At 60.5% G+C, this 22,894-nt stretch overlaps 3 protein-coding genes across 3 annotated transcripts; 2 read left to right on the plus strand and 1 right to left on the minus strand.

The window, feature by feature from the left end:
• Nucleotides 1-1,897: 1,897 nt before the first annotated feature.
• On the minus strand, nt 1,898-5,595 carry SLC35B1 (solute carrier family 35 member B1). Its single transcript, XM_048319984.1, has 9 exons — nt 5,414-5,595; nt 5,060-5,163; nt 4,858-4,988; nt 4,436-4,466; nt 4,050-4,207; nt 3,591-3,717; nt 2,966-3,072; nt 2,488-2,641; nt 1,898-2,259 (listed from the first exon to the last, which is right to left on the minus strand). Exons 1-9 carry the CDS (start codon nt 5,590-5,592, stop codon nt 2,207-2,209), a joined length of 1,044 nt encoding a protein of 347 aa, XP_048175941.1. The 5' UTR covers nt 5,593-5,595; the 3' UTR covers nt 1,898-2,206.
• A 1,240-nt stretch (nt 5,596-6,835) lies between these two features.
• Nucleotides 6,836-16,816, plus strand: KAT7 (lysine acetyltransferase 7). The gene is made up of 15 exons (XM_048319710.1): nt 6,836-7,026; nt 8,388-8,535; nt 9,071-9,247; nt 9,383-9,622; nt 10,100-10,182; nt 10,411-10,500; nt 11,061-11,159; nt 11,297-11,407; nt 12,303-12,494; nt 12,702-12,791; nt 13,131-13,271; nt 13,668-13,761; nt 13,900-14,046; nt 14,609-14,715; nt 15,265-16,816. Exons 1-15 carry the CDS (start codon nt 7,012-7,014, stop codon nt 15,364-15,366), a joined length of 1,836 nt encoding a protein of 611 aa, XP_048175667.1. The 5' UTR covers nt 6,836-7,011; the 3' UTR covers nt 15,367-16,816.
• Nucleotides 16,817-20,714: 3,898 nt separating this feature from the next.
• On the plus strand, nt 20,715-22,760 carry LOC125334835. The gene is made up of 2 exons (XM_048322040.1): nt 20,715-21,292; nt 22,576-22,760. The coding sequence occupies exons 1-2, from the start codon at nt 20,715-20,717 to the stop codon at nt 22,712-22,714; spliced, it is 717 nt and encodes a 238-aa protein (XP_048177997.1). The 3' UTR covers nt 22,715-22,760.
• Nucleotides 22,761-22,894: the final 134 nt, after the last annotated feature.

Here is a 22,894-nt window from a genome sequence, read left to right on the forward strand (position 1 = left end):
CCCCCAAAACATCCTCGAGGTATTTCAGAGGAACACCGAGATTCCAAGGGAGCAACAATTCCTTTCCCATCTTTGCTCTCCCGTGAGCAGAAAACGATCCCTTACAGAATCATCTCCATCACTGCAAAACATCCAAAAATCCAGTCCCATCCACCTCCCCTCTCCAAACATTTGGGTTTTTTTTTTAACCATCTGCTGCTGGAGCTGCAGGAGGAGCCGGCAGAAGCAGGGAAGATGAAAGGAGAGGGAGCAGCGCTGCCAAAGTGCCCCCGGTGGGTGCCAGGGCTCGGCTCCGCAGTCCAACCTCCCCTCCCCAGCCCCTCCCGGAGCAGCTGCCGCGCTGCGGGCTCGGTTCTGATCCCCCCCCAGAAATTCCCGGAGCTGACAGAGCTTCCTGGGAGAATTCCAGCGGGAATGTTTTCCATGCGAGGTGCCAGGGGTGGTGCTGAGCGGGGAGCAGCTGCTGGTGAGCTCGGAGCTGCCTGGGAGGAGCAGGGGGATGATTTCAGCTCCAAACTCAGCTCCAGGGGGGCTCTGCTGGTGGCCGGGAAGGATTAAACACGATAAAAATGGAGAAAAATGGGAGGGGAATGAAGAAAAGCTGGATTTGCACCTCGGTTTGGCTCCAGCAGCGCAGCTCGAGCAGGGATCACACAGGAGCTGCTTTTGTTGGGTTTCTCCAGGTGTTTGTTGGGAATGGTTGAAGGCAGAGTTCCCCCTGCCGGTAACCGAGGCCGGAGCGGGCTCAGGTTGGGCTCTGGAGCCAGCAAAAACCGGGAGAGAGAACTCCTGCCCCAAAATTTCTGCTGGGAATCCTCCTTACCCCAAAACTGCACAGGCAGGGGGAGCTCCCAGGGCTGGAAAAAACCCCCAAAATCTTTGATTTACCTGGATTTGCATCCCATGAACTGCAGAAGGTCTGATCCAAGCCGGGACTGAGCCAGAGCCGGTGAAGCCCAGAGTGCTGTGGAGATCCTGAGATTTGTTCCTTGGGAATTCTGGGCTGCTCCCAGGTGCACCCACACTGACCATGGAATGGGTGGGGCTGGAAGGGACCTTAAATCCCATCCAGTGCCACCCTGGGACACCTCCCGACCCCAGGCTGCTCCAAGCCCTGGCCTGGATGGGGCTCCCTTGGTCACTTCCTGCTGGGAATAAACCCAACAGCAGGAACTGAGATCCCTTTGCCCTCCCCTGGATGTTCTGGCAGCACTTTGGGCATCCCTGGGCCCTTCCCTGGGGATGGGAGGAGTTTCCTGACATTTCCCCCAAATCCAAGCCCTGCCTCTGGTTCTGAAAAAGGAGCAAAGCCCAAAACCCAGGGAACAGAATCTTCCCTCTCCTAAAGGGCCTTGGAGGAGAAAAAGCAGCAGAGGATGGAAATTCACTGAATCCCACCCCGGTTCCTTTGGGGTTTATCCAAAGAGACACCCAGATCCAGGCAGGAGCACCCCAAAGGCTCCTCAGGAGGAGTCAGGAACCCCGGCAGCCATGGGAGCTGCTCCTGTCTGGGGGAAATGCCAGAGCTGCTCTGGGAACCCCTCCCGGGACTGCCCTGGAGCCTCCTGGGGGATCCATGGATGGGACAGGAGCTGTTCCGGCAGATCCGGGGGGTTCAGCCCCAGAGCTGCCCTGGGTTTGGGGAATTCTCATTTCCTGGGAGCCAGAGCAGGGTGAGGCACATCCAGGATTTCCACTCACACATCCCAGTGGGAGAAAATCCAAGCGGCTGTTCCAAGCCTCTGGAAAACTCCACAATCAGAGGGGGGTGTCTCCAACAAGGCTTTAACCCTGGGATCACCCCAAAAACCGGGATCATTCCTCTCCCTCCCTGGAGAGCAGAGCTGGGTCCCCCCCAGATCAGCCAAATCCCCAAAGAAAGCCCGGGAAGAGTGGCCATTATCTGTTTTCTTTAATAAAGATAGGAAGGATTTGTGTTTTCCTGTTAAGGCAAGGATCTGCTCCTGCTGCTCGGCTCCGGGGGGCAGCTCTGATTACACAAAAAAAAGCTGAATTACACCTCAAACGGAAGGATTACATTTCAGGGACGATTTAGAATTTAAAAAAAAACCAAACCAAAGCCAGAAATAAATTCCACACGGTCTCCTTCTGATTCCCTGTCCTGAGTCCAGTTCCACGCCAGATTCTGAGGTACAAGACAATAAATTAAAAGTTCATTCCGACTGCGGGGATCGAGCGATCAACCTCAATGCGACGTCTTCTTCACCCCCTTCCCGAATTTGGCATCGAGTCCAAGGCCTGGGGGGAGACAAAACACAAAATTTGTGTTCTTCAATCCAGCAGAAAGCCGGGAATTTGGGGCAAAATCAGCTTAATATCCCCAAATTCCCCCATGGAATGAGAGAGGGGGAAAGGAGCAAATGGATCTGCTGGTCCCACACTCCCTCCAGAGCGCCCTTGTCCCGTTCCAACGGGTTTGAGGAGTTCCCAGGGGAAGGATCCCATGGATTTGCTTCCCAAACTCACCCAGGAACACCAGGATGGTGCCCACCCACTGCATGGGGCTGATGGGGTTGGCAAAGAGCACCACGGAGGCCAGGATGGTGAAGAACTTGCGAGTGGTGGTGATGATGGAGCAGGTCAGGGGCCCGAAGTACACCACGGTCATGAAGATGAAGCTCTGCCCCGACAGACACAGAGCCCTGTCACTGCCACGGCCAGGACAGGGAGCCAGGGGAAAATCCCAAGGGATCTTGCTTCGAATCCTGATTATTCGTGGGCTGAAGTGGGTTTATGGCATCCTGGCATGGGCTGGAGGGGCCTTGAAGCTCATCCAGGGACAGCTTCCCCTATCCCAGGTGCTCCAACCCGGCCCTGGACGCTCCCAGGAATGGGGCAGCCACAGCTTCTCTGGAAATTCCACCCCACTCCCTTGCAGGGAAGGAAATCCCACCCAAAATCCTGTCCCTGACCCCGTGGGACGGCCCCAGCCCAGGGCACTGACCTGGCCCAGGGCGCTGGTCAGCCCAAAGAGGAGGATGTTGGAGATGATGCTGGGATAACGCTCCGTGAAACTCAGGAACTCCCAGAGCTCCCCTGTGAACAGGATCCCTGGAAAACAGCCCGGGATGAGCGGCTTGGATGAGGATTCCCCGCCCACGTGGGGTCGGGTTGGGCTCAGAACCCCTGAAAACAGGGAGTGAGCTCCAGAAACAACAGGAGGAAACAGCAGCAGGAGAAGCAGTCGCCCTCCTGGTTAATCAGTGAAAGAAAGATCATTAGCTGGGATCGAATTCCAGCAGAACAGTCCCCAGCAGTTAATCAGGAGCGCTGCTCCCTGCTCCTGGAACGGTTTGGGCTGGGAGGGACCTCAGAGCTCACCCGGTGCCGTGGGCAGGGGCAGCTCCCAGCCCTGCCTGGGCTCCGGTTTCTGCTCCCAGCTGGAGCAGGAGCTGCTCTGGGACCCTCAGGGGAGAGCCCAGGGGGTGGCAGGGGCTGGGGCCACAAACAAAAAACCCAAAAATCCCAAACAAAACAAATTCCAAAGTACCCCAGGCACATTTTTGGCGCCGGGGCTGGCCCAGGGCAGGGCGTGGCCGTTCCCTGGGATCCATCTCTGCGTTCCTTACCTGCCCCCAGGAACAGCGTGGACCAGAGGTTGACGTTGAGCATCATGTGGTTGGAGCCTGTCTGGTAGTGAGCCCTCATGTGGTCCTGGGACACCCCCGTGAGCCCGTCCAAGGTCAGCGACAGCAGCTGGGCACAGACGCCACAAACCCTCAGGGCCCGCTACTTCTCCCCAGGGAAAACCCTCCTGCCCCCCGTTCTTACAGGGGTTATTAGCAGGGGCTGTTAACGGCGCTGGGAGGGCGTGCAGAGCGCAGGAAGGCTGCCCTTGCCCCCAGCTGTCCTGCCACACCTTCAAGGCACAGCTGAGACCCTGGGACTCATCCCAGGTGAGGGTAAATCCCACCTGAGAGCCCAGAATTTATCCCAGGTGAAGGGGAAATCCCACCTGAGATCCTGGGGCTCCTACCAGGTGTAACCCCCCACTCTGAGGCCCGGCCCTGGCGGGTCCCTGCACTCACCAGCAGCAGCTCCCCGTAGCCAAAGACGTGCTCGGTGTCCCCCGTCCCCTTCTTGGGCTTGTAGAGGAACAGGGCCACCCCCGCCACGATGAGCAGCACGCACAGGTACTTGGCTGGGGGGTACCTCTTCCGCAGCAGGGTCACCCCCAGCAGCATCACTGGGGAGAGGGGACATCACAAATGGTGCCTGGAACCCCTCGGGGGCATTAAAGCCCTACCAAGTCATTCCCAAATCACGGCTGCAGAGAAGGAACATCACCAAGTGCTCCCCAAACCCCTCCCTGGAATCAAACCCGGCCCAGCCCCAGGCAGAGCTCTGACAGGTGAGGGGCTGCTGGAGGCACAGAAATCCACACAAACACACAGAAAATGGGGAATTCTCCTACCTGGGATGGGCTTACAAGACTTGCCCAGAACCTGGGAAGGAAGGATGGGTGTTAATGATCCACATCCCAAAACGAGACACTGAACATCCCCCATGGGCTGCTGAGACTGAGCAGGGACAGCTCAGCACCCGCCTCAAGGGGAATCACCCAAATTCCCTCCCAATCACCCAACTCCCAGCATTTCTGGGCAATTTCTCTCCCTTTTCCGAGCTCTCTCAGCCCCTCCCTCCAGCTCTGGCAGTGACCGTGACACAAAAGGGACCCCAGGAGAACGAGTGTTGGGGTCAGGGCTGGGGTCAGGGCCGGGGTCAGTGCTGGGGTCAGAGCCAGGGTCAGTGTCACGGTCAGGGCTGGGGTCAGTGTCATGGTCAGTGCCGGGGTCAGTGCCCCCCGTGTCCCCCCGCAGCGGCTCCCGCACCCACCTGTGTGGGGTAACTCACGAACTGCAGCGCGGAGTTGCTGGAGACCATGGCGCCCAGGTAGGACAGGGAGCAGGCCCCGTACAGCCAGCCCCGCGTGCGGTCCGGCCGCGCCGCGTCCACGAACCGGATCACTGCGGGGACAGCGGCGGCTCAGGAGCGGCCCCGGGCCCGGCCACCGCCGTCCCGGGCATCCCGGACTTACGGAGCTTGGCGAAGGCGGCGTTGATCACGCACTGGATGAACACGAGGGTCAGCGCGTACTTGAACTTCTCCTGCTTCGCGCCCTCCCCGTAGCGGCCTCGGGTGCTGCGGGACGGACACCGGGGACAGAGAGAGCGGGACGGGCACCGGTGAGAGCGGGGAGAAAGCCGGGGAGAGAGCCGGGGCCACGGGCAAGGAACGGTGCGACCCAGCCGGGTCCCGCTGCCCGCGTCTGCCCCAGTCCCTCGTCTGCAGGGCCCCCAGCCCCGGGTGTCCCCCCAGCCCCGGGTCCCTCCCCGGTCTCCCCGCCTCGTGTCCCGCTCCGTCCCGGTGTCCCCGGTGCGGCGCGGCTCACATGCTCTCCTGCAGGATGCCATAGTAGAAGTAGCAGGCGAACACGCCGAGGAAGCAGACGGGCAGGCGGAGGCGCTCGGGCAGCCCCGCGGCCGCGCTCGCTCCCATGGTGGCGGCGGGGCCGCTCAGCGCGGGCGGCACCTCCAGCGCCACATCCCGCGGCGTCCCGGGCGGCCTCATCGGCCCCGCCGCGCCCGCCCCGCCCCGCGCCGCCCGCCGCGCTGCCGGAACGGCCGCGGGGGGAAAGGCGGGCGGGAGGCGCTGAGAACAGCGCGGGGCCGGGCGGGGGCTCCGCGTCGCGACCCCCGAACCCTCCCCGGGGCCGCGCCCGCCGCGATTCGGCCGCGATCGTAGCGGCGGGGCGCCGCGCGGCGCAGGCAGTGCGTGGGGCACCTCCGCCTTGGGGGCCTTCTCAATGCACGGCGCGCGCGAGAGCTGCGCCCGATGTGGAGCGCAGCGATTGGCGGCACTGAGGGGGCGGGATCCAGGAGCGGGCTCTGATTGGTGATCCCGGGCAAGAGGCTCCGCCCACTCCCGGCGGCGCTTTCCGGGGTCCTTCCGCCGGTCCCGGGCGGAGGTGCCGGGTCCTGGCCGCCACCGGGAGCGGGTCCGCCCCTCCTAAGGCCCGGTTCAGTCGCTCCCGCTGCTCTAAGCGGCGCCTCTGGGAGGCTCCCGGGCTCGGCGGGGCCGAGCAGCGAGTCAGGAAAGTGCTTTGGCCAGGGACGGACGAATCCCCTCCTTGGCACTTTGTCCTTCATAGTTCCTCTCATCCTCACGGGAATTCCAACACGATTCCCAATCCCCGGGCTGCCTCCTGGCTGCCACATCCCCCCTCCAAGGCACTGCTCTGCACAGGCTCCACGGAGGAGCTGCCGGTGCTGCAATTCCCAAGCTCTCACTCCACGAGGGAGCTCTGGAGCACCACCACAATTCCAGCACTCACAATTCCGGCTGGGAGCCTTGCACACCCCCGGGAAGGCGCTGAGTGCCGGTAACACCCCGGGCTCCTCCGCCTCAGCCCGACCTTGCCCGCACCCAGCACGGCGGCCCCGACAGCACCGGCACGGCGCTCCGCCGGCCTCACGCCCTTACCGAGGACAGCAGCCCCCATAGCCGCCCCACGGCCGCTCCATAGCGGCCCCACAGCCGCCCCACGGCCGCCCCCACAGCAGCCCCCACAGCCGCCCCACGGCCGCTCCACAGCCGCCCCACGGCCGCTCCACAGCCGGCCCCACAGCCGCCCCACGGCCGCTCCACAGCGGCCTCACAGCGGCCCCACAGCGGCCTCACAGCCGCCCCGCCCGGGCCAAACATGGCGGACGCGGCTCCTCGGCCGGCGGCGCCTGCCCGGCTCCAAGATGGCGCGCGGTCACGTGACGGGGGGTGTGGGCCGCGGCCCGGCGGAAGCGTGAGGGACCGAGCAGCGAACGGCGGCGGGCGGCGGCGGGAGCGGGGCTGGCGCCGCCGGAGCAGACGTGCCGCAGGGCGGGGGACACGGCTGCCACCACGGAGCCCGTCAGCGCCAACACCGCGGCGGCCACCGCCGCTTCTCGGGCCGCGGGCGCCGGGGACCAGGCAACCTCGCTGCCCCCGCCCAGGATGCAGCGCAGGAAGGTGAGCAAGGCCGGGAAACGGGGCAGGCGACCGGCGGGGGGAGCGGCGGGCTCGGGCCGCTGCTTTTTACCCTTCCTCAGCCCCTCCGCTGCCTCTCCCGGGCACAAAACTGGGGGGAAAATAGCGGCCTGGAGCCCCCAGCGCCCGCCTCCCGCGCGCTCTGATTGGCTCCCACGCAGGCACGCCGCGCGCTGATTGGCCGCTCTGCCTGTCACTCATCGCCCCAACGGCTACCGTTTCCCCTCCCCCGCGCCCGCAGCGGGGCCCGCCCCTTCGCGTTTCCGATTGGACACGCGCTTAGGACGGTGGCCGTCTATTGGCCGCGTCTCCACGCCTGGCTGGCCTCCGATTGGCTCTTGCTGCTGCCCATCCCCGCCCCCAACGGTCACCTCCCCGCGCGAGCCTTGTTTCTCCCTTCCCCCATCGCGCCGCGCCCCCCCCCCGGTTGGCGTTGCCGTGGGAGCAAGCCTCGCGCTGATTGGCTGCGGGCCGCTGTCAATCATCCTCGGTGGGGCGTCCGCCGTTTTGCTGCTCGAGATTCTATTGGGGGGTTCTCCTTTCGGCTCCGCCCACGCGCGCTCTGATTGGCTGGGGCCGGCGCGGCCCCGCTGGGTGCAAAACAAAGCGGCGCGGGGGCCGCGCTCCCGCCACCGGCGCGAGGCCGCCCCCCCACTCCTCTCACGGCCGCCGCCATTGCCGCCCCCTCACGGCCCTGCCCGCTCCGGGGTCCCGCAGCCGCCCCCCAACCTCGGCCGGCACCTGCCGGCACCACCGGATCCCCGGTGTCCCCTCACGGTGTTGCGGTTTAACCGCACCTGGAAATTAAGCACAAGCCTGGAATGGGGGGGGAAACCAAAATAAAGCTTATGGGTTGCAGTATGAACGATTTAGTGATGAGAAATGGAATAAAATGCTGTAATAGTGGTAAATAACCATGATAACGGAAAGGGAAAGGAGAAAAAAAAATAGCAATTGCTGACCAATGCCAGAATCCCCTTCCCACGTCCAGATTGCTCCAGATTACTTTGAGGTAATTCCCGATAATTCCTCCAGTTTGTATACTGGGAATGACATTCTGTGGTGGGGAACATCCCTTTGGCCAGCTGGGATCACCTGTCCCGGTTTCCTTTGGGAACCTCCTCACTGGCAGAGCAGGAGACACAGAAAGAAGGGGGAAAAAAGAGTCCCTGGTTTGGGATAAGCCCAGCCCGTGGCCGTGCACGGGGCACCCTTCCAGCTGAGTGTCTGGGAGGACGTGGACAGCATGAAATACGCTCTCTTTTTTTGTGTGTGTGGGTTTTTTTTGACGATACAAGTGCAATATTTCAATGTAAGCGCTCTGTGGCGTTGTGCTGTTGCAGAGGAACGCGGGCAGTAGCTCGGATGGAACAGAGGACTCGGATTTCTCCACGGATCCCGAGCACACGGACAGCTCCGAGAGCGATGGCACGTCCCGGAGATCCGCCCGCGTCACCCGCTCCTCGGCCAGGCTCAGCCAGAGCTCCCAGGGTGAGGGCTCGGCTCCTTAGAGCAGGGAAAGGCTCTTCCAGCCCCGCACGCAGGATCCCAAATGCAGCCCCACACCGCAAACAACCCCGCTGTTCCCGAGGGCTATGGGTTCTTATCTAAATGCTGATAGTTCTTATCTAAACTAAGGGATCTTTGCTTCTCCAAAGGGGAGCAGGGTGGTAATTATGGGTTAATTAAGTTGTTAAACCTGGAGAAAGCTGGTGTTACTCCAGATTGCTCCAAGCGTCCAGAGATGTTATCTGGCAAGGCCAGAGCATGGTGACCGAGGCAGGACAGAGCCACAGAGTGTTGGTCAGTGCAGGGCAGGGGCATCCCCGTGGTTCCTGGGGTGTAACTGTGGTGTCCCCGTGGTTCCTGGGGTGTAACTGTGGTGTCCCCGTGGTTTCTGTGGATGTAACTGTGGTGTCCCCGTGGTTCCTGTGGATGTAACTGTGGTGTCCCTGTGGTTCCTGTGGATGTAACTGTGGTGTCCCCATGGTTCCTGGGGTGTAACTGTGTGTTCCCACGGGATCAGACTCCAGCCCCGTGCGGAACCCGCCGGCGTTCGGGCCGGACGAGCCCGTGTACTCCACGCGGAGGGTGACGCGCAGCCAGCAGCAGCCAGCCCCCGTCACCCCCAAGAAATACCCGCTGAGACAGACGCGCTCCTCCGGCTCCGAGACCGAGCAGGCCGTGGATTTCTCAGACAGAGGTACCCAGAGGGGCAGGGAGGGCTGGGGAATCCCTGCTCCGAGGGTGCTCCCGAGGGTGGGAGAGGCTCCGCGCGGTCCCTGAGGTGTTCCCGGGAGCTTTCCCCGCAGCTCTGTCCCCTCTGCCCCTCACCCAGACACCAAAAACGCGGCGGATCACGACGAGTCCCCGCCCCGCACCCCCACCGGGAACGCGCCGTCCTCGGAGTCCGACATCGACATCTCCAGCCCCAACGTGTCCCACGACGAGAGCATCGCCAAGGACATGTCCATGAAGGACTCGGGCAGTGACCTGTCCCACCGGCCCAAGCGCCGCCGCTTCCACGAGAGCTACAACTTCAACATGAAATGTCCCACTCCTGGCTGCAACTCCCTAGGTAACCCCGGCTCCGATGGCCGTGGCGCTCCTGCTCCGCTATTCCTGCTTGGCTGGGTGTTAGATCCTAAAAATAGGGGCTGAATTCGGATCAGGAGTATCAGGGAGAGGTGGGCCTGGAGAAGGGATATGGAGCATAAGTACAGGGATGTTATTCCTGGAGGTGTTTTCTGTTTTGGGGGATGGCAGGATAAGGAAGCAAGTAGGAGGGTGAGCACAGGTGTGGGAGAAAAATTCCTAGAATTGTTGGCAGGGAGCTGTTTTTTGCCAGAAACAGGATTTCAGTCCCAAATCATTGCCTTCCCATCCCTGGCTGCTTTGGCTTAGTGTGAGAAAGATTTTCCTTCTTTTTAAAACCAGGAGGCTTCCTCCCGTCCCCCCAGCATGTTCCTGTGAGGGATCTGCCCGTCTGGCAGACTCTTTCCACTTCTTTGGGATCATTTGTCACAAGTTTTGTTGTTTTTCTGACCCTCTGCAGGACATCTGACTGGGAAACACGAGCGCCACTTCTCCATCTCGGGGTGCCCTCTCTACCACAACCTCTCGGCAGATGAGTGCAAGGTGAATGGTTTTTTACCTTCTGATTTCTCCCCCTTTGGGATTTTTAGGATAAAATGCTGAGCCTTGTAATCCATGAGCAAAGAGCAGAGTTCACACGGGTGTGTTTGGCTGTGAGACAGCAGCACCTGCATGTCAGAGCTGGGAGGTGCAGCTCACCGTGCTCAGTTGGAAGGGAAAAGGGGGGACAGGAGGTGGCTGCAGCCCTGACAGGGGAATTTTGGCCTCCAGGTGCGAGCGCAGAGCCGGGACAAGCAGATTGAGGAGCGAATGTTGGCCCACAGGCAGGACGACAACAACAGGCACGCCACCAGGCACCAGGTAAACGGGGACAGCCTCGGCTCCTGCCTCCCAGCACGGCCATTTCACCTGGGCTCCCTTCTGCACATCCCAGAGAAGCTGCTGGGACAGTCCTGGCCTTGCCCAGCTGCCAGCTCCAGCAAGGAATCCCTTGTATCCCTTAAACGGGGTTGGAGCAGGCAGGGAGAGCAGAGCTGGGCTTGGCCTGTGCTCTCAGGATGATCCTTTCCCCATGCTCGGATGTGCAGGACGAGGGAATTCCTGCAGAGCTGTAAACTGCAATTTCCCTCTGACCAAACCAGGGCAGTGACATTTCCGGGTCCCTGAGTCAGCTGGGAGCTCTGGCCCAGCACGGAGCATTCCATGGGGAGTGCTGCCTGTCCTGTGGCACGAGGCTGTGGTGGGAAGGGAAACGTCCTGCTCTGCATTCCTGTGCTGCACCTGTAGCGCCCTGTGATTAGCAGAGGGTCTGGTTCAAGCCTGGGATGGGAGCCAGGATGGAATTCCTTGGGGTGGGAACTGAAGGGCAGCGTTTGGAGGGGCTGGAGCCTCTCAGGGGTCCCACCCTGGGTTTCTTTCAGGCTCCCACAGAGAGGCAGCTGAGGTACAAAGAGAAGGTGGCTGAGCTCAGGAAGAAGAGGAACTCGGGGCTGAGCAAGGAGCAGAAGGAGAAATACATGGTAAAAGCAGGAATTTGATCCTTTCATTCCCCCCGGGATGGAATTTGGCTTTCCCAGTCGTCCCGCAGCGTTCCCAGCTGGAAAAGCTGCAGGATGCAGCAGCTCAGCAGCCAAAGTGCTGTCCTTTGCTGTTCCAGGAGCACAGGCAGACCTACGGCAACACCAGGGAGCCTCTCCTGGAGAACCTGACCAGCGAGTACGACCTGGAGCTGTTCCGGAGGGCTCAGGCCCGGGCGTCCGAGGACCTGGTGAGATCCAGCCCTGAGGCACTCCCAGCAGAGCCTTTGGGGCAGTGGGGCCCTTCCCGGGGTCTGTGGGAGCTGTGAGGCAGAGCAGGGAGCTGGGGAGCAGCTGCAGGCCAGCACAGCCACGCCGGGGTGGGAGATGAGTGCCAGTGACCGGCAGGGATTGCTGGAGGCACAGCTGGAGCTGAGCTCTGCGCTCAGGAATGTGCAGTGCCATTCCAGGGGTGCTCCCAGGGGGACAATGACAGCTTCCCTGCTGAGGGCTGGTGACAACAAAAGCCACCTTGGCCATAGCCAGTGGCTGAGTTCACAGCCTGGTGTTGCTGAAGCTCCTGAGGAGCTTCCCAAAGCCACATCCCATTCCAGAGAGGGATCAAAAGATCCTCTGATGCTTTCCCGTGAGATCATCGAGTCCAGCCCATGACCTGACACCACCTTGTTCCCACGTGCCACGTCCAGGCTTTCCTTTAACACCTCCAGGGATGGTGACACCTCCCTGGGCAGCCCCTTCCAATTCCCAATCCCTCCTTCTGGGAAGAAATTCCTCCTCATGTCCAGCCTAAGCCTCCCCTGGCACAGCTGGGGCTGTGTCCTCCTGTCTTGTTGTTCCCTGGGAGCAGAGTCCGACCCACCCTGGCTGCACCCTCCTGTCAGGAGTTGTGGAGAGCGATGAGGTCTCCCCTGATGCTTTTCTCCAGGATAAGCACCCCCAGCTCCCTCCCTGCTCCTCACAGCACCTGTGCCCTGTCCCTATGGATCAGGAAAGGAACCGGGAGTGGCGAGGAGCCGTAAGAATTTAATGAAAGACAAATTTAGAAGACTTGAAACAGATTTCCTCCAGGAAAATAAATCCCAGTTCTCCCCCAGCTGCTTTCAGTGAGTTTTTTGGCTCCTGCAGGAGAAGCTGAGGCTGCAGGGGCAGATCACTGAGGGCAGCAACATGATCAAGACCATCGCGTTTGGGCGCTACGAGCTGGACACGTGGTACCACTCGCCCTACCCCGAGGAGTACGCGCGCCTCGGCCGCCTCTACATGTGCGAGTTCTGCCTCAAGTACATGAAGAGCCAGACCATCCTGCGCAGGCACATGGTGAGGCCTGGGGAAGGGCTCATTCCCGCCGGGAATTCTGCTGTGGCACCGGGTGCCCAGCCAGGCTCAGCCCGGCACTGCGCTCGTAAACGTCTGAATCGGTCGCCGGTGCGGCTGTGGGAGGTGGGGCTGCGGTTTCCTGGCCTGCTGGAGCTGCTGCTGTCCCTGGAGCAGCGGTGACGGCCCCGGTTTGTGTCCCTGTCACAGGCAAAGTGTGTCTGGAAGCACCCCCCCGGTGATGAAATCTACCGCAAGGGCTCCATCTCCGTGTTCGAGGTGGACGGGAAGAAGAACAAGGTGAGTGTGGCCAAGAGGGGAGTGCTGCACTGCTGCAATTTGGGAGGAGCTTTGCCGATGGCCAGAGATGACCTTAAAGACAAAATACAGAGACCCAAGCCCTGCTCCCCTGCCCTGGGCAGCCAGAGAAGGAGATCACATCCATTCCCACATTCCCACCCACAGGAATCCAGGCTTATCCGTTTCCATCACCAGTGGAATTGTTTCCTGACCCAGCTGCTCTGTTTCCCCATCATTTCTCAGATGATTCAGATTTCTTTTGTCCTTTCCCAGGTGGTTTTGTCCACATTTGGGATATCCCACTGGAATCAACACCTGCATCTCTTTTTTTGTCCCCAGATCTACTGTCAGAACCTGTGTCTGCTGGCAAAGCTTTTCCTGGACCACAAAACCCTTTATTATGATGTTGAACCCTTCCTCTTCTACGTCATGACCGAGGCTGACAACACTGGCTGCCACCTGATCGGGTATTTCTCCAAGGTCAGTGGAAAACATTCATCATCCACCTCACTAAAACAGGATTTAGGAGCCCCTTATCAGCACTGGCTCCGTTCTGCAGTCTCAGGATTTGCTGCTTTTGGGAACAGATAAAGTTCCAAGGCTGAGCTGCAGGAATTGTTCTGTTTGCTGAGGGATTGCAGGGGCTTTGCTGCTCCATCATTTCTCATTCCCAGCAAAAACCAAACCAGCTCCACGGAATTGTTGTTGCCAGGAAGCAGAGTGGTGTCTTCATCAGGGATGAAGAAATTGGGAAGGAACATAGAGAAAAATACATTGAAATAAATACTAGTCACCATGATTTCTTTTTTTAGTAAAACAGTTAAAGGAATAAAAATTGTGAGTTCTGTCCCTCCTCCTCTCTGCTCTTGTTTCCAGGAGAAGAATTCCTTCCTCAACTACAACGTGTCCTGCATCCTGACCATGCCCCAGTACATGAGACAAGGCTATGGCAAAATGCTCATCGACTTCAGTGAGTGGGGAGGGAAATTCCAGGGCAAAATTCCTCCCCTTCCACCAGGGCATCTCACCTGCCTGCTGGTGCTTGAGCAGTTTCCATCCTGGCTCATTTCTGAGTAGTTTAAATAGGTTTTTTTTTTTAATTTTTTAGGCTATTTGCTGTCGAAAGTAGAAGAAAAGGTTGGCTCCCCAGAACGTCCCCTGTCTGACCTGGGCCTGATCAGCTACAGGAGCTACTGGAAGGAGGTTCTGCTGCGCTACCTGCACAACTTCCAGGGCAAGGAGATCTCCATCAAAGGTGTGTCTGGGAGCTGGGGGGGATTTGGGAACATCCCTGTGCCTGACCCACCCACCCAGGTGTTTTAATGGGATATTCCTGTGGCTGGGAATGGCTCCTTCCCACTCGTGCCACCAGCACAGATGGGCCAGTTTGCAGCATTTGGGGAGGATGAACTGGCTGCTTCTTGAAAAAAAACAGAATTTAAAAAAGATTTAGCCAGAAGTTTCATCCACCTGTGGGTTAGAATGTCAATTTTAACAAGAAAAATGGTTCCAACAGCCAATATTGAGAATATTTGGCCTTATTTTGATGGCACTTCTCTGTTGGTGGCACCTGGGAGGACGTGGGATTTCCTGGGGCTGTGAGGTACCCTGGAAAAGCAGGATTGCATCTTCTCTCAGAGGATTTGTCACACAGATCCCAAACCCAGCGCCCCCAGCCCCTGCAATCCTGGCTGTGCCTGCTCAGTCCCTGTCCCACGTTTCTGAGGGCCTTACACAAAACTCATGGTGACACCCCCGGGGTTTGGGGCTGTTTCAGGGGCTCTGGGCTGGGCTCTGACCCGGGCTCTGCCTTGCAGAGATCAGCCAGGAGACCGCAGTGAACCCCGTGGACATCGTGAGCACCCTGCAGGCCCTGCAGATGCTCAAGTACTGGAAGGGCAAACACCTGGTCCTCAAACGACAGGTGAGCCTGCCCATTCCAGGGGCTGTCTCCTTTCATTTCCTTGTTGTCCTTGCTGGGATCAGGGGTTCCTCGGGTTTTCCAGCCTGTTCATTCTCATCTCCCAGTAAAACAGGGTGAGCTCTCCTGCCCTGCACAGACACCCCAAAATCCCACCCTGTGCCTCCCTGGGAGCGTTGTCTGAACACTCCTGGCGCTCTGGCAGCCTCAGGGCCGTGCCCATTCCCTGTTCCGGTGCCCACCACTCTCTGGATGAAGAACTTTTCCCTAAAATCCCACCTAAACCTCCCTGGCACAGAGTGAACAGGATTGATTGATCCCTGCATGACTCCCTGATAAACCAATCCCCAGATGTGCCAGACATTTTCCCTTCCCTGGGATCCCTTTGGAGCTTGATTGAAGGGCTTCTAGAAAACTGTGGAGAAGATGAAGTTAATTTTGGTGTGACTTTGGTGTGACTTTGCTGTTGTTTTGGGGGATTAGTGGGTGAGCCACCCTCCCCTTTGTGGTGTTGTCCCATGGATAACTGTGCCCCTCCCCTGCTGTCCCCAGGATCTGATTGATGAGTGGATTGCCAAGGAGGCCAAGAGGTCCAACAGCAACAAGACCATGGATCCCAGCTGCCTGAAGTGGACCCCTCCCAAGGGCACCTAAGTGTCCCCGCCAGCGTCCCCAGCGTAGAGGTGCCGTAGGGATCCGTGTCGTGCCGTGCTGTGGTGACTGGCTGCTGCAGTGTCCCCAGAGCAGCTCACCCCAGGGCTGGCCTGGCCTGGCCCTGTGTCCCCACAGTTCTGAGGAACTCGGATGTTTCGGCCTCAGTGAGGCCGTGAGGACTGAAAGTGTCTCGGAGCCCCAGGAAGCTCCGGCCCGAGGAGCTCTGATTGCTGGCCCTGTCCCTGGCCCTGCTGGCCCTGCTGGCCCTGCTGGCCCTGCTCTCCTGCTCCAGGGGCCTGTCCCACCATCCCCTGTCCCTCCTGCAGCTTCCCTGAGTCCCAGGGCCGCTCCTGGCTCTTGGACAAGGTCTGGGAGTGCTTCTCTGGGGCAGGCCTGGCTTGCCCAGTGACATCAGCATCTGGAACTGCTCCTGTCCCATTCCGTGTCTGAAATAGGTTTAGTGGGATAATATCCCCCTCTTCCAGCAGTGTTCCATAGGATCCAGCAGATCTCCTCTTAGTTCCTGTTGTCCAGCCAGAATTGCACCTCCTGCCCCTGAGGGAGTCACTGGAGCAGGGTGTTCCTGTCACCCCCACAGCCCTGCTGGAAGCACCTCTGGATTAGAATTCCCATTTTTCCTGGTGTGTATCTCGTGGAATTACTGAGTTCCTGTACATAAACAACCTGCTGAGTGTATCCCCCTGGAGATGTTTTTCCCAGAGCAGCCTTCCTGGAATTGCAGGTCCCTTTTTTTTTGGAGTTTTTTCCTCTCCGGGCCAAAGGAATCCAAACTTTGGCCTTTTCCAAAGAGCCACAGGAACTCCCAGCACCAATTCCAGGAGCTGCTGGGCTGCTGTGCTCCAGGGAGGGATGGATTCCCTGGCAGAGCAATGAAAGCTTCGATTCCTCTCTCCCATCAGCAGAAATATCCCGGAATGGCTTCCCAGTAAAACCAGTGTCCTTGTGCCACCAGTGCCTGTGTGGCTCCAGTGTCACTGACAGAGGGGACAGTCCTGGGAAAGGGCTGAATTCCCTGATCCCAGGAGTAAATTCCCTGATCCCACTGCTGATTCCCTCGATCCCGGTGATTCCTGATGGAACAGGGTGTGAAATGAAGCGCTCCTGGGAAGGTGGGAGCCGTTCCCCATTAACCACTGCCCCACCCTGACTGGAAAAGTTCCCTCCTGCTCCTCTGGTTCCCTGCCTTTCTCCTGGAAAACCAAACCACCCCCAGACCCTCAGTCCTCGCTGTGGACCTCGTGGGCATTACTGACTCCTGCTGTCCTTGCTCCTGGCTCGTCCCGAGCTGCAGATTCCCAGGAGATCTCCCAGCAGTGGCTTTGGAGCAGGGAGGGAGGGAGGGAAGCCGTTCCCTGCTCCCCGTTCCTGTGCCGTGTGGGATGTGCTGTTCCTGTACCCGCTCCTCAATAAAAGCATGTTCCCTGCTCCAGCCTCGGCTCCGTGCTTTCCCGCAGCTCCAGGGAGGAGCAGCTGCTCCCCTGTGTCCCAGGGGCTCCTCTGGAACCCATCCCTGGGCCTGGGATTTTAGGATTGGGGCTGGAGCAGCCTTGGGGTTGAGTCTTCCCAAAATATCCTGCTCAGGGCTGTTCCAGTGCATTAAACCCTTTCCATGAAGGAATTTTTCCTGATACCCATCCTAAACCTCCCTTGGCACCACCTCAGGCTGTTATTGGGACGAGTTTTCCCCACACTGAGGGGAAGCTGCTGAAGGAGAATTCCCCGAGATCTCCCTCAATTTCCAGGAGCTGCTCCGTGGATCCCTCTCCCAGCCGAGCACTGGGATTCCTGCTGGCTTCTCCCTTTTGCTGGAATGGTTTGGGGCAGGATGTGGTTGGGCTGAGGATCTGTGGGGAGGGAACAGGGGCTGATATTCCTGCAAGGAACAGAGGGAAGCAGGAAGGAAGGGGAGCGAAATGCGTGCAGTGACCTCAGCTGGTCCTGCTGTGATCCTGATGCCTCGGAGCTCACCCCAATCCATGGGGGACGATCCCTGTGCCACCAGCGCTGCTCCCCTGCTGTCCCAAACCCATGGAAAGGCCTGGAACGGCCTCTCCGCGTTGGCTCCCGCGCCAGGGAAGAGCAGCTCTATTTTTGGGATCATTCCCTGTAATTAACTCGGCCTTTCCTGCCCTCCCCGGGCCCGGCCCACGCGGCCCCGAAACCACCAGAGGTGCAGGAAAACGGGAGCCAGGAAAGGGAAACGAAAACATCCCCAGGAAACCACGGATCCCAACGGCTCCTGCGGCTTTCCTGCAGGAGAGCTCAGCCCCCGGGAGCTGCCAAACTGGACCTGACACCTTCCCGCGGTGCCCAGCGAGCTCGGGAGCTGGAAGATTCCCGAGTTTGGGGCTGCTCTGGAATCACAGGTCAGGGGATGGTTTGGGATGGAGGGATCTGAGATCCCGGCCATTCCCACCCCCTGCCGTGGGCAGGACACCTTCCACTGTCCCAGGTGGCCCCAAGCCCCATCCTTGGACACTTCCAGGGACGGAGCATCCACGTTTTCTCTGGAAAACTCATTCCAGCCCCTCATCACCGCCTGCTCTTCCCAGTTCTCCCAGTTACGGGACACCTGGGACCTGCTTTCTCCCACCTGAGCAGGGAACTGGGAGCAGGAAGCTTCTCCCGCCTCTGGAGCCCCAGCCTGACCTTGGAGCAGCTGGGAAGGAGCAGGATCCCAGCAAAACGGGGATTTTCGGCAATTCCAGCGAGTCCCTCACGAGCCAAACTCCCGGGAAGCCCCGGTGAACGTCAGTGAGGGAAAACCTTCCCGAGTTTTTCCAGCAGGAGCTGGATTGCCGGGAAGGGCAGCAGAGGGTGCTGCTTCCCAGGGCAAAGGCACTGCCAGAGCCGCAGGAAACTCCCGGGAGCTCGGGGTTGGCTTTTCCTGGGAATTTATCCCTGATTTCTGGGCAGAAACCGAGGGATATTCGGGATGTGGGAAGGGCACGGGGAGAGGGACAATTCCAGTGCTCTCCTGGGGTGTTGGAACCATTCCCAGCTCTGCAGGGTGTTGGTGTGGGATCAGGGAATTCTCAGGGAATCATAGAATCGCAGCCCGGTTGGAAGGACCCCAAAGCCCATCCAGTGCCATCCTTCCCCTATCCCGGGATGATCCCTGCGCTTCCCTGCCAGCCCAGGACATTCCATGGGCTGTGTCCTCCTCATCGCCTTCCCTGAGGGAGCCCCGACGATCCCACCCTGCTCCGGGTCCTGCTTCCAGCTGGGACAAGGAATTTCAGCTGCTCCCGGTGCCGGACTGGGATTCCGGGTGGGAATGGTGAGGAAAACACACCCCTGGTTGGGGTTTATCCAAAGTCGAGGACTCTTTTCCCCACTTTTTTGGGTCTCCGGCTCGGCCAGTGAGGAGGTTCCCAAAAGAAAGCGGGGCAGGTGATCCCAGACCCCAGTGAGCATTCCATGATTCCTCGATCCTCCGGGAAAGGCTGCTCTGCACAGACCCCCCGCCGTGCTTTGGGCAGAGCAGGGCCTGGGCTGGACGCCGGGATTCTCCAGGGGAGTTCTCCCCGTGGATCCGGCTGGATCAGGAAGTTTTCCTGGTGATTCACCGGGAGCTGCTGCTCCCTGTGAGTCACTCCAGAGGGGGGAGGGATGGAGGGAGGGATGGATGGATCCATGGATGGATCCATGGATGGATCCAGGGATGGATGGATGGAGGTGCTGGGAATGCTCCCAGCCAGACCAGGTCCAAACCTGCTGGCTCCGGGCGTTCTGTGCTGGGACAGCTCAGGATCCTCACCCCAAACTGATCAGGGGAATCACTGCTGTGGCTCCTGGGCTCCATCCTGGATTCGTGGGAGAAGGAAGGAATGGGAATTTGCAGACAGAAGGCCTCAGGATGAGTTTTTTCCAAAAAAAAAGCACCTCCCAGGCCAGGCCAGGGGGGTTTGGCTGCCCAGGGCTCTCACAGGGCTCTCTCCTTTCCCTGACATCCCCAGGAATTCCCGGCAACCACTCCAGGGATTTTGGGGCTCAGGGCATCGAGGATCTTTCCCAAAATGTTCTGCCCTGCCCATCCCACAGGAGCAGAGCCTGGAGCCGCCGCTGCCCCGGCCGGGCCCGAGCCGGGCTCCAGCCCCTTCCCTGTAATTACGGGATATTTTTGGTGTCCCTTCCTCTCCCTGTTCCGGGCCCGCAGCCCCCGCAGGATGAGCCGGGGAAGGTGCCGGGTTCGGGAAGCGGCAAATCCCGGCTTCCAAAGGGCCGGGAGGAGCAGGAGCCGCTGGCAGCAAGCCCCTGGCCAGCGCCGACCGCAGCGATCCCAGTGCTCCCAGTGCCGCCAGCGCTCCCCAGGCTGGGAGGGACGGGGGGAGCTGGGCTGGGCCAGGCCGGGAGAACTGCGGGGTTTGGGGGGAGCGGGGGTGCCCGCCCTGTCCCTCTGGGATCGAACTCCCAGCTGCTTGTCCCTAAAACACTGGATTTGATACTGGAGGTGCTGCTGGGGGCTGTCCCTGTTCCCGGCGCTGCCCTGGGAATGGGATTTCTCCTGGATTAAAGCTGCTCTTTCCTGAAATCGTTTTTTCCAAGCCCCTTTTAATTTTAGTTTTGTATTCACAAAATTGGAGTTTTTCCATTGAACAAAACCTGGGATTTGCTGTCACCTGTGGGAGCTGCCTGTGGGGTGACACCCATTCCCTCAGGAGCAGGGCTGGAACCTTGGATCCGGAGGTGGAAAAGCAGCGCGGAGGCTCCTGGCTCTGGGATGATCCCGCCGGGAACGCACGGGCTGAGCCAGCCCCTCACTCCCAGACTGGATTCAAATCCTGGGATCGCCCCGGGTCATTCCCGGCTCCTCCAGGACGCGGTGGAGCCTCTGCCCCATCCCTGGGCCCATCCCAATCCCGCTCCCGTCTGTCCCAGGCCGCTGCCGGCTCCGGGAGCTCCGGGAGCCGCCTCTGGAGCAGAATTCCCGGCGCAGCTGCTTCCAGTTACGGCTCCGGCACATGAAAGGAGCGCGGGGTTAAATTTAGCCGGGCAGGAAAAGCCTTTTATCCTCCTGCTTCATCCCGGCCCCAAACCCATCCCGGGGCCCGGCAGCCACCGGGAAACCACAATTCCCTCTGGGAGCGCCCCGCGGAGCCGCCGCCGCCACCTCCGGGCTGGGCACGGGACAGGGACACAGGGACATGGGGACAGTGACAGGGACACAGGGACACAGGGACATGGGGACAGTGACAGGGACACAGGGACATGGGGGCAGGGACACAGGGACACAGGGACACAGGGACAGGGACACGGGGACAGGGACATGGGGATACAGGGACACGGGGACAGGGACACAGAGACAGGGGCATGAGGACAGTGTCATGGGGACAGGGACATGGGGACACTACCAGCGCAGGCAGCGGCGGGAGCCGGGAGCCCGCGGGATCCGGGGAGCGGCGGGGGAGCCGCCCCGGAATTTGTTTGGATCCCGCTCCGCGGTTTTCCAGAGGTGCCTCCAGGTCTGCGGGAGGAGCCTCGCGCCGGGCCCGGGGTGGTGGGAACGGAGCTGGGAGCGGCTGTGGGGTCGCTGCCACCCCTTGGGGCTCTCCCCAAAAACCCCAACGCAACCCCGCGCCCAGCAGGGGCCTGGTCAGGACCAGGGGAGGCTCTCAACTTTCCCAGTAATTGTGAAATCCCGCGGGGAAAGTGGGAAGAGCGGGAATGTCCCGGGCTCCAGCACCACGGAAGTGTCAGGCCGTGTAAAGTCGGACTCGGTGATCCCAAATCCCGGGATCTGGGGCCGGGGGCCAGCGGTGGCACCTCCGGAGCGCGTTCCGCCCCTCGGGGGGGTTTGGGGGCTCCGCCACCCACGGCGCGAGCGGCATTGCCCAGGATCCCGCGGCATCATTCCAAGGAATCCGGGGCTGGCTCCGCTCCCTGTGCCCGCTCCCGTCTGCAGGTAGGAGCAGGCTCGAGAGAGCGGGAGCGGGGCTTGGAATGAGCTCAGGGCCCCTCTGCCCATCCCAGATCCCGGGAAACTCGGGGAAGGCACAGCTCGGCCCCCGAGGGCTTGAAATTGGATTCTCGGCCTCATCAGCCGCACGAACTGGGAATTTTGTGGAAATGGGGGCTTAGGAATGAGAGTGGGACGCTGCAAAGGGAGGGATGGTCCCAGAGAAACCGGGATGGACCCCGGAATGCGGGAACTGCGCCAACAAAGCCCAGAGGGGGCAAACGGATTCGCCCAGGGCAGTGCAGGAAGCCCGGGAGGGATCCAGGGAATCCCATCCAGCCCCATCCCAGCTGTTCCCCGCATCTGGAGCATCCCTGCGTAGGGAGGAGCACCGGGGGCAGAGCCCTGACCTGGCTTTGCCCCTTTTCGCCCGGGAATGCCGCTGGAAGGAGGCTCCTGCCTGGAGCCCTCCCCGGCTCCACGCGAGGCTCCCGGGAGCCGAATTCCCATCTCCGAGCCCATCCCGGTGTGACCTCGGGGCCGGACCGGGGATGATCCACAGCCCATTCCCAAGCCACGGACTCATTTTCCAGCCGTCCTGGCCGCCGTTCAAAGCCGGGCAGCGCAGAAACCTCTCCAGGCTCATTCCCATTCCCTTCTCCCAGCCGGGCCCGGGCTCCCGGAGCCTTCCCTGCCCGAGAGGAGCGCGGGCCCGGCTCCTTGTGGGATCTTCCCTCGTGCCAGGCCCCGGCTCCGCTTTCATCCCGCCGTGCCCGCCCCCTCCTCGCCTTTGATTCCCGGCCCTGGAAGAGGCTGGAGCAGGGAATTTTCAGCTCCGGCCCCTCCCGCTGGCTCCGTGCGGTGCAGACGGAGCGGGAGATCAAAGCCCGGCGCCTTTTTTTTAGCTGGAATGCGGCGGGCCGGGAGCTGCGGCCAATTCCAGCGGCGGTTCCTCTCCCGTAACTCGATCCCACATCCCTGGAGGCGGCCCCGGCTCTGACAGGTGACACTGGAGCCGCTCCGGGCGCGCCGCTCCTCGGGACAAGTCTGATTTTGCAGCGCACGGAGCTTTTCCGGCGGGATTTGGAGGCTGCGGTCGGGATGGGATGAGTTCGGCTTGGAAAGGACTCACCTGGATGGGATTAACCCTTTCCAGAGCTGCGGGATTCTTCCCTGCTCCGATTCTGAGGGATGCACGGCCTCTCTGTGGGATTTGGGAGCGGCTTTCTGTGTCTTTTCCAGATGCAATTCCCAACGTCCCGGTGTCCCTGTTTTTCCACGCTCCCCAGGTTCGCTGCGGTGGCACCATCAGGAGGCAGCTCCAGCCGGGATTTTCCTCACTGGAAGCAGGAAAATCGCTCCAGCCTTTCCCACAGCAGCAGGAGGCTCCGGGAATCCCCTCTTGGAAAAGTTCCTGACCCAGTTTGACCTCGGGGGGGGACGATAAATCCCAATAAATCCCGCTCGGCTGGGAGAAGTGCCCGGGACACACCCGGGATCCTCTCTGGGATCACATCCAGGCGCGGGGGGATTTTTCCCAGCCCCAGCACCGGGGATGGCTGGGATCCTCTAGGGAGCGAGGATGGGATTCCCTAAACCCCGGAGCAG

The sequence above is a fragment of the Corvus hawaiiensis genome, chromosome 1 (genome assembly GCF_020740725.1).
Source record: "Corvus hawaiiensis isolate bCorHaw1 chromosome 1, bCorHaw1.pri.cur, whole genome shotgun sequence".
Classification (NCBI taxonomy): domain Eukaryota; kingdom Metazoa; phylum Chordata; class Aves; order Passeriformes; family Corvidae; genus Corvus; species Corvus hawaiiensis.

Excerpts from the sequence above, each read along its gene's own strand:
- SLC35B1 (XM_048319984.1), bottom strand. The coding sequence starts at position 5,592 with ATGAGGCCGCCCGGGACGCCGCGGGATGTGGCGCTGGAGGTGCCGCCC. Across the intron at positions 3,718-4,049 it reads GCTACGGGGAGCTGCTGCTG|CTGCTGTCGCTGACCTTGGA; the intron begins GTGAGTGCAGGG and ends GTCTGTGCCCAG. Across the intron at positions 2,642-2,965 it reads TGACCAGCGCCCTGGGCCAG|AGCTTCATCTTCATGACCGT; the intron begins GTCAGTGCCCTG and ends CTGTCGGGGCAG.
- KAT7 (XM_048319710.1), top strand. Across the intron at positions 11,160-11,296 it reads AGCAGAAGGAGAAATACATG|GAGCACAGGCAGACCTACGG; the intron begins GTAAAAGCAGGA and ends TTGCTGTTCCAG. Across the intron at positions 13,762-13,899 it reads CAAAATGCTCATCGACTTCA|GCTATTTGCTGTCGAAAGTA; the intron begins GTGAGTGGGGAG and ends TTAATTTTTTAG.
- LOC125334835 (XM_048322040.1), top strand. The coding sequence starts at position 20,715 with ATGGGGACAGGGACATGGGGACACTACCAGCGCAGGCAGCGGCGGGAG. Across the intron at positions 21,293-22,575 it reads GTGCCCGCTCCCGTCTGCAG|GTTCGCTGCGGTGGCACCAT; the intron begins GTAGGAGCAGGC and ends CACGCTCCCCAG.